The sequence below is a fragment of the Anolis carolinensis genome, unplaced genomic scaffold (genome assembly GCF_035594765.1).
Source record: "Anolis carolinensis isolate JA03-04 unplaced genomic scaffold, rAnoCar3.1.pri scaffold_11, whole genome shotgun sequence".
NCBI lineage: Eukaryota > Metazoa > Chordata > Lepidosauria > Squamata > Dactyloidae > Anolis > Anolis carolinensis.
Window position 1 is genome coordinate 20,014,687 of NW_026943822.1, and position 9,509 is coordinate 20,024,195.

At 37.6% G+C, this 9,509-nt stretch overlaps 1 protein-coding gene across 2 annotated transcripts in view; it reads right to left on the reverse strand.

The window, feature by feature from the left end:
- The window catches only part of nptn (neuroplastin), a 34,951-nt gene extending 31,811 nt beyond the window's left edge, over window positions 1–3,140 (reverse strand). The window contains exon 1 of one of the 2 annotated variants that reach the window (XM_062963503.1): window positions 2,848–3,140. In XM_062963503.1, the coding sequence (XP_062819573.1) occupies window positions 2,848–2,944 (97 nt within the window). In that variant the 5' untranslated portion in view covers window positions 2,945–3,140. The remainder of the gene's footprint in view (window positions 1–2,847) is intronic. The other variant, XM_003227710.4, reaches the window with a different exon arrangement.
- Window positions 3,141–9,509: the final 6,369 nt, after the last annotated feature.

A 9,509-nucleotide genomic window follows, 5' to 3' on the forward strand; every position in this document is an offset into this window, starting at 1 on the left:
GTGAGCCAGATTCTGAACTCAACTCCCTCAGACCTATATTCTAGCCCAGTGGTTCTCAACCTGTGGGTCTCCAGATGTTTTGGCCTTCAACTCCCAGAAATTCTAACAGCTTGGTAAACTGACTTGGATTTCTGGGAGTTGTAGGCCATAACACTTAGGGACACACAGGTTGAGAGCCACTGTTCTAGTACCTGCAGCACCCCACTCATTCCCATGCCTCTTTCTACTATTAACCATTAACTATTAACTATTCAGCAAGGCCTATAAATGATTCAGTAAAGCAAAAGCAACAAGAGCCACGCTACTGCAGGGAATGATAGTACCATGGTGATAGCAAGCAGCCCGAAGTAACTCATGAGAGTTGTCCGGCTAGGGTGAAAAGGGTGGAATATAAATACTATAAATAAATATTATGTTATTGTATTATTTGTCTAATTTGGTTTGTGTTTTCATTAATGCCATTGAATGCTTGCCACTTTTGTATAGAAACCACCCCAAGTCTCTTTGGGGAGATAGGGCAGGTTATAAATAGTGTATAAATAATGTGGCCATCTGTCGGGGATGCTTCAAATGCAATTTTTCTGTTGCTTGGAAGGGGTTGGACTGGATGGCCCACAAGGGCTCTTCCAACTCTATGATTCTATTATTATTATTATTATATTGTACAGTAGTCTCGCTTATCCAACGTTCTGTATTATCCAAGACAGTCTGCCTTTTAGTAGTCAATTTTTGTAGTAAATTTTTGCGATATTTTGGTGCTAAATTCATAAATACAGTAATTACTACATAATGTTACCATGTATTGAACTGCTTTTTCTGTTGATTTGTTGTAAAACATGTTTTGGTGCTTAATTTGTAAAATTGTAATGTAATTTTATGTGTAATAGGCTTTTCCTTAATCCCTCCTTACTATCCAACATTTTCACTTATCCAACGTTGTCAGCCCGTTTATGTTGGATAAGTAAAACTCTACTGTATATATTATCTATCTATATAATAATACATATAAAATAACACATTACTTCTATATCTGTAGTCATATGTATTTATATATTACACAAACATCACAAACATAAATAATATTGTGTTGTCAAAGGCTTTCATGGCCGGAATCACTGGGTTGCTGTGAGTTTTCCAGGCTATATGGTCATGTTCCAGAAGTATTATCTCCTGATGTTTTGCCCACATCTATGGCAGGCATCCTCAGAGGTTGTGAAGTCACAATCACTAACCTCACAACCTCTGAGGATGCCTGCCTTGGATGTGTGGATGAAACGTCAGGAGAGAATGCTTCTGGAACACGGCCATACAGCCCGGAAAACTCACAGCAACCTGTCCCATAACTTTAATGCACTTTAGCGGTAAGATTTTTACTATGATGTAAATGTACTAGGCAAGATTTTATGGAATCACTCGGTTGCTGTGTTTTCTGGGCTGTGTTGCTGAAGCATTCTCTCCTGACATTTCACCCACATCTATGGCAGACATTCTCAGAGGTTGGAAACTAGGCAAGTGGGGTTTATATATCTGTGGAATGTTTAGGGTGGGAAAAATAACCTTTGTCTATTTGAGGCAAGTGTGAATGTTGCAATTTCACTTTTTTAGGAAAAAAAGTGAAGACCTGGCTTTGTGGGCAAGCATTTGATGAGTGAATTCTGTTGGCTTTGACTCAGTCTGGATTAAGGGTTACGTACAAGGTTTTGCGGACAAATGGTTCAAGGATTTTATACTGTATGGTTTTTAATGTATTTATTGTATTTTGTTAAATTATTCAATTGTTTTAATTGCTTATGTTTTATCTTCTTGTACAGCAGAGTCTCACTTATCCAAGCCTCATTTATCCAAGTTTCTGGATTATCCAAGCCATTTTTGTAGTCAATGTTTTCAATATATCGTGATATTTTGGTGCTAAATTCGTAAATACAGTAATTACTACATAGCATTAATGTGTAATGAACTACTTCTTCTGTCAAATTACTGCATATTGAACTACTTTTTCTGTCAAATTTGTTGTATGACATGATGTTTTGGTGCTTAATTTGTAAAATCATAACCTAATTGGATGTTTAATAGGCTTTTCCTTAATCCCTCCTTATTATCCAAGATATTCGCTTATCCAGGCTTCTGCCGGCCCATTTAGCTTGGATAAGTGAGACTCTACTGTATTGTATATTGGCAATGAATTTTTGCCAGATTGTGAGCCGCCCTGAGTCCCTTCGGGTGAGAAGAGCGGGATAGAAATGAGGGAAATAAATAAATAAATAAATTGGCCAGCTTGATTAGCATTGAATAGCCTTGCAGCTTCAAGGCCTGGCTGCTTTCTGCCTGGGCGAGGTTTTATGAATCTTTTGTAACCCTGTATTTATACTGTTCCACTTGTTTTAAATTATATTATGTTTTTCTAATTGATTGCTTTGAAGAGCTGTCCTAATCCAGAAACAGCAAATAAATAAAATAAAATAATAAAATAAAATATACCTCAGAACCTCTGAGGATGCCTGCCATAGATGTGGGCGAAACGTCGGGAGAGAATGCTTCTGGAACATGGCCAGGCAGAATGGAAAACAAACAGCAACCTATACATAATATTATATAATAATAATAACAACAACAACATTACAGGGTCAGTATCCTTGAATGCAAAGTCACAATGTGATGAATCAGAAAAAAAAAAAAAAGAAGTTTGGGACTACTGTATTTGATTCGACCTCCCCCGCCTTTCTGCCCCCCTCAAGGCCCGCCTCCCCCGCGCGCTGCTGTCAATCATCGCCTCAGCGGGGCCTTCCTTCCTTCCCTCCCAGTTCCCCTCACGGCCCACCCCGCAATGGCCGCGTCTCCTTCCCTCACCGTTCTGGGCGCCGGTCGGCGTCGGGAAAAGGCTGCCTGCCGTCGCCAAGAGGAAGGAAAGAGCCGCGGGAAGCGGCCCGGAACGCCGCCGCATCATCTCGGGTCGTTTTTGAAGGGGGGGAAGGGAGGGAAGCGGAAGGGTGGAGGTTGGAATGGACGCCGTCGGAAGGTGAGGCGAGGGAAAGAGAGAGAGAGAGAGAGAGAGAGCGAGGCGGGCGCGCGCGCTCTCTCCCCCTCAGGTCTTTTCTACCGCAGCGCCGGAGCCTCGCGAGACCTCGGTGCCCACCTCTCGCGAGAAGCAAGAATCTCTCTCTCTCTCTCTCTCTCAAAAAAATAAAAAATAAAGGAAGATGCGGGGATGGAGAAGGATGAAGGCGGGGCCTGGCCAAAGGAAGCCCCGCCCCTTTTCCTCCCACTCTCCGGCCTCGTTGTGTCACGTGACACCTCTTCCATCCAGAGGAGGAATCCGCAGCAATGCGGGTTCAAGTCTCCTTTTTTTTTTCTTCTTTTTTTTAAGAATGCGGAAAATCCGGGTTGATCTAAAAGGGATCCAAGATTTACACTCCCGTGTCATGCAGTTTGGAACTGCATTATATGCTCAGTGTAGACTCATAGAATGTAGTGCAATGGAGTTAGGCCATTAGTATTGTTATTAGTTGTATTATTAGTATGCATCATTAGTGTGTGCTATTGGTATTATGTATTATTTTATTAGTACCACTCATAGAATGCAGTGCAATGGAGTTAGGCCATTAGTATTGTTATTAGTTGTATTATTAGTATGCATCATTAGTGTGTGCTATTGGTATTATGTATTATTTTATTAGTACCACTCATAGAATGCAGTGCAATGGAGTTAGGCCATTAGTATTGTTATTAGTTGTATTATTAGTATGCATCATTAGTGTGTGCTATTGGTATTATGTATTATTTTATTAGTACCTATTATTAGTAATATTATATTATACATTATATGTTTTGTATTGGTAGGTATTGTATGTATTACTGCATTAGTAGTACAGTAGAGTCTCACTTATCCAACATAAACGGGCCGGCAGAATGTTGGATAAGCGAATATGTTGGATAACAAGGAGAGATTAAGGAGAAGCCTATTAAACACCAAATTAAATTATGATTTTACAAATTAAGCACCAAAACATAATGTTAAACACCAAATTTGACAGAAAAAGTAGTTCAATATGCAGTAATACTATGTAGTAATTATTGTATTTACAAATTTAGCACCAAAATATCACGATATATTGAAAACATTGACTACAAAAATGCGTTGGATAATCCAGAACGTTGGATAAGCGAATGTTGGATAAGTGAGACTCTACTGTATGTATTATTAGTGTTACATGTTATATGTATTATTTTATATTAATATTAGTACAGTATTACTATATTAGTAGTATATATCATTAGTGCTACATCTTATATGTATTATTTTATATTAACATTAGCATTTATTAGTATTATATTTTATATGCATTACTGTATTAGTAGTACAGTAGAGTCTCACTTATCCAACATAAACGGGCCGGCAGAACGTTGGATAAGCGAATATGTTGGATAATAAGGAGAGATTAAGAAAAAGCCTATTAAACATCAAAATAGGTTATGATTTTACAAATTAAGCACCACAACATCATGTTATATAACAAATTTAACAGAAAAAGTAGTTCATTACACATTAATGCTATGTAGTAATTACTGTATTTACGAATTTAGCACCAAAATATCATGATATATTGAAAATATTGACTACAAAAATGCGTTGGATAATCCAGAACGTTGGATAAGTGAGACTCTACTGTATGTATTATTAGTGTTACATATTATATGTATTATTTTATATTAATATTAGTATTTATTATTAGTATTATATTATATTATATGTATTACATTGGTCTTAGTATGAATTAGTAGTATGTATTAGTGGTATGTAATAGTATTATGTATTATCAGCATTATTATTAGTATATTATATATTCTGTGTATTGTATTAGTAAGTATGTATGAGTATGTATTAACATTATATATTATATGTAATGTATTCGTATGAATTATATATTATTTGTATGTATTACAATTAGTATTGTATCAGTATTATTAGTATTATATTAGTATGTATTATTAGTATATTATATACTATGTGTATTTTATTAGTATTAGTATGTATTATTTATTTATTACAATACTTATATCCCGCCCTTCTCACCCATAGGGGACTCAGGGCGGCTTACAATAAAACAAAATATAAAAATATTACAAACAATTAAATCAGTTAAAATTAAATACAGTAAACATTGATAAAAATATACATATAAATACACAAATACACAATACACATATATTATTGATATGTATTATCTTTCGTATGTATTATTCGTATTTGTATGCATTATTAATATGTATTATTAATATGTACTATCAGTGTTATATAATATATGTATTATATTAGCATTAGTATTATTAGTTGTATGTATTAGATGTATTCTGAGTATTATATATTATAATAGTATTAGTATGTATTATTAGTACGCATTGTTAGCATGTATCACATATGTGTATACATCACAATTTCATGAACCCCAATGCATATTTCTAATAATAATTAGTAACAATAATAAACATAATAACACAATACACATCTATCTGCATTAATTATACTGTGTAGATGCATCCTTTGAGTTACAGATCTATATTTGGACTAAATCAGAATCCAACAGCAGGTGGCGCAGATAGGCTCCTTGAGAACTTCAGACATCGTTTTCATTGCATTGGCTCAATGCTGTGGCATCCTGGGATTTGTAGTTTGGTGAGGCACCAAAGACCTTGTAAAACTACACCTCCCATGGTTGCATAGAATTGAACCATGAAGGGTAAATTAGTGTTAAATTGCATTAATTCTGCAGCGTGCGTAGATACACCCCAGCACTTCTGGTCCCAGGTATTTTGCATAAGAGATGCTCAACCTGTGTATTATTTTAAATGTTGTTTAAGTGATTTCTTAAAGTTTCTTTCCTCTTCCTAGACCTGACATGGAGCAAAAGGCGTATTGTAGCTTCAGAAGTACATCAATCCATCCCTGTCGCTTCATTGGGTCTCTGTATATTTCGTCGAACGGTGATGGAGCAAGTCAACCAGAAATGTCAATACATTTGCTAAACGTTTTTAATTACAATGTAATAAAGAGAGCCACACCAGCAGCATCGGAGAGCAGAGTCAGTTATTACAGGGTTTCCGATCGGCATTCCCGGCGGCTATTTTAATGATGGATCATTTAGAGCCTATTTGCTGCTTCGTATTGGATTTGTGATCTGTCTGCTGTTGTCTGCCTCGTTGGCAAAATTCAGGGCAACATGTCTGCGTTCGGAGCAAGAGAGTCGGATTTTTTGTTCAAACAATCCTAGAGTTGGAAGGGATCCCCAAAGGCCATCCAGTCCAACCCCATTGTGCCAGACAGGAGGACACAATTCAAGCCCTCCCAACAGATGGCCATCCAGAGAAGGACACTCCACTGGACAGCTCTTACCATCAGGAGGTTTTCCTAATGTTTAGGTGGAATCTTAAGCTAAACATACCCAGGTCCTCATAGGGATTCATAATTATTAGGTCTTTTACAATTTTTAATAATAATAATAATAATAATAATACAGTAGAGTCTCGCTTATCCAAAGTTCGCTTATCCGATGTTCTGTATTATCCAATGCAGTCTGCCTTTTAGTAGTCAGTGTTTTTGTAGTCAATGTTATCAATACATTGTGATGTTTTGGTGCCAAATTTGACATAATTACTACATAACATTACCGTGTATTGAACTGCTTTTTCTGTCGATTTGTTGTGAACCACGATGTTTAGGTGCTTAATTTGTAAAATTTGACTTTTAATAGGCTTTTCCTTAATCCCTTTTTATTATCCAACATTTTTGCTTATCCAATGTTCTGCTGGCCCGTTTATGTCGAATAAGTGAGACTCTACTGTAATAATAATAATAATAATAATAATAATAATAATAATTTATAACCCACTTCCATCTCCCTAGGGGACTCGGAGCGGTTCACATGGGGACCAAGCCCGATCAACAGATAAAACAATAATTTAAATAATTAACTAATTAAAACAATAACAGTACAATAATATTCATGAAATAAATAGCAAGCATCAGGACTAAACGGTTGCGCTGTTAAGAAATTACAAGGAAGTCAGGCATGTGCAATGTAGAATTTGGGGATGTAGAATGAATGCACTTTGACACAACATTCACTCCCATGGTTCAGTGCTTTGCAAATCTGGGAGTTGTAGTTTGACAACATTGTTAGGGGGAATTCCAGGCAGGAAACAATCAGGGCCAGCTAACACCTCCCAACAAAGGATTCTCCCAGGCAGGAGACTGAACTATCTATTATTAGACTGAACTATCTGCCCATCCAGCTACAGGATACTCTGCCACGACTACTTTGCACTTTATGGACTACTTTGGCTGAGAAATTACCTCTCCCATTTTGATATATTCTGCATCTTGGCCCAGATCCGTGTTTTAGTCTCCTGTTTTTAACATTTTATGCTGTATGTCGATTTTTATGATGGTTTTATTGATGTTGATGTTTTACTGTTGGAATATTTGTTTTATCGTTTTATTGCTGTATGTTTCGGGCTCGGCCCGCATGTAAGCCGCTCCGAGTCCCCTCCGGGAAGATGAGGCAGGGTATAAAAATAAAGTTATTATAAGTTATTATAGGAAGCAGCCAGGCTTTGAAGCTGCAAGGCCATTCAGTGCTAATCAAGGTGGCCAATTGCAACCTTCACACTTGCCTCAAACAGACAAGAGTGCTGAAGCCGCACCAAACTACAATTCCTGTGAATGTGTAGCATTGAGCTGTTGCAATTCGAGTGGTGTCAAATCGTATTGATTCTACAGTGTGTAGATGGCACTTTGAGTCAACCTTCTGTTGTCACATTCCAGCTTGTCAATTCCTTGAAGCAGAATCATTTAATGCATGGTTTTTTTCAATTATTTTCCATTTAATCCAGGAGTTATTTATTGGCCATGGCTTCTTTGGATTATGTGGATAAATTGGGCAAACTTGTAAGAGGAAAGTACATATTCCTGCCTATTCAGCTTCCCCAATGAATTGAAGTTCCAGGCAGGCTGTGACTGATAGTGACTCAGCCCACAATGTGGTCAAACTTACAAATTCTTGGGTCTTTCGGGACTTTTTCTCTTCTTGGTTTGCTGCTCCAAAATCAGTCACCAGCCAATGACTCAAACAGACATTTCTGCATTGGAAACGCATTCTTCTCACATAAATTGAATCCCCAGACTTGGCCACAGACATCCAAAATAGATCCAGAATCCATCAAAGGCAGCTCTTATTTTTTACATATTTTCTTTACATATTTACATATTCTTAAAAATTTACATTCAACGAATATCTCCGTTGGGTTGCTGAGAGTTTTACAGGCTGTATGGCCATGTTCCAGAAGCATTCTCTCCTGACGTTTTGCCCTATCTATGGCAGGCATCCTCAGAGGTGGTGAGGTCCTTTGGAAAACAGGCAAGTGGTTTATATATCTAGGGTGGGAGAAAGAACTCTTGTCTGCTTGTGGCAAGTGTGAATGTTGCAATTTGATTAGCATTGAATAGCCTTACAGCTTCAAAGCCTGGCTGATTCCTGCCTGGGGGAATCCTTTGTTGGGATGTGTTAAATGGAAACCATGAAAATGAACAAAATCTGGCTATCAGCATTAAAAACTCTAAAATTAGAACAGCATATAAAGAACAATACTAAGAAAATGGCAATTCCAGACAAGAAACTATCATGGCCAGCTAACACCTCCCATGGCAGTTAAAGTGCTGTCAAACTGCATACATTCTACAGTGTAGGTGTTCACTCATAATAGCTGCTGTCCTGATTCCCATAATGCAGTGGGACACCACTCTCCGGAATATAAATATAAGGGATATAAATGGAAAAGAAGGCTTACTCATATCCCTCACAATAGGAGCTGTTCCCATAATGCAACCGAGCGGTGCCGAAGTTGGTGTTTCTCCAAGAAGGAATCCAAAGGGCAAGACAGATTGCAAAAAGTTTTTTGTGTAGTTTCTCCTAGAAACTAAGATATATATATACAATAAGATCTCTCTCTTTTTTTTTTTTTGCTCCAGAGAAGGAGTGTGCAAGCATTCTTATCTATATCTTCTGTTTCTATTATATATTCTGTTGGGGAGCCGCGGTGGCGTAATGGGTTAAAGCCTTGTGCCGGCTGAACTGCTGACCTGAAGGTTGGTGGTACGCGAGATGGAGTGAGCTCTCATCTGTCAGCTCTAGCTTATGGGAACATGAGAGAAGCCTACTAGCAGGATGGTAACACATCCAGGCGTCCCCTGGGCAATATTTCTGTAGATGGCCAATTCTCTCACACCAGAAGCGACTTGCAGTATGTTCTCAAGTCGCTTTGACACAAATATATATATCTGATCTATATATGTTTCATGGGAATTCACTTTGATTTATGGGATTTGTAGTTCACTTATATCCAGAGAGCACTGTGAACCCAAACAATAGAATAGTAGAGTTGGAAGAGACCTCATGGGCCATCCAGTCCAACCCCTTTCCAAGAAGCAGGAAATCGCATTCAAAGCATCCCGACAG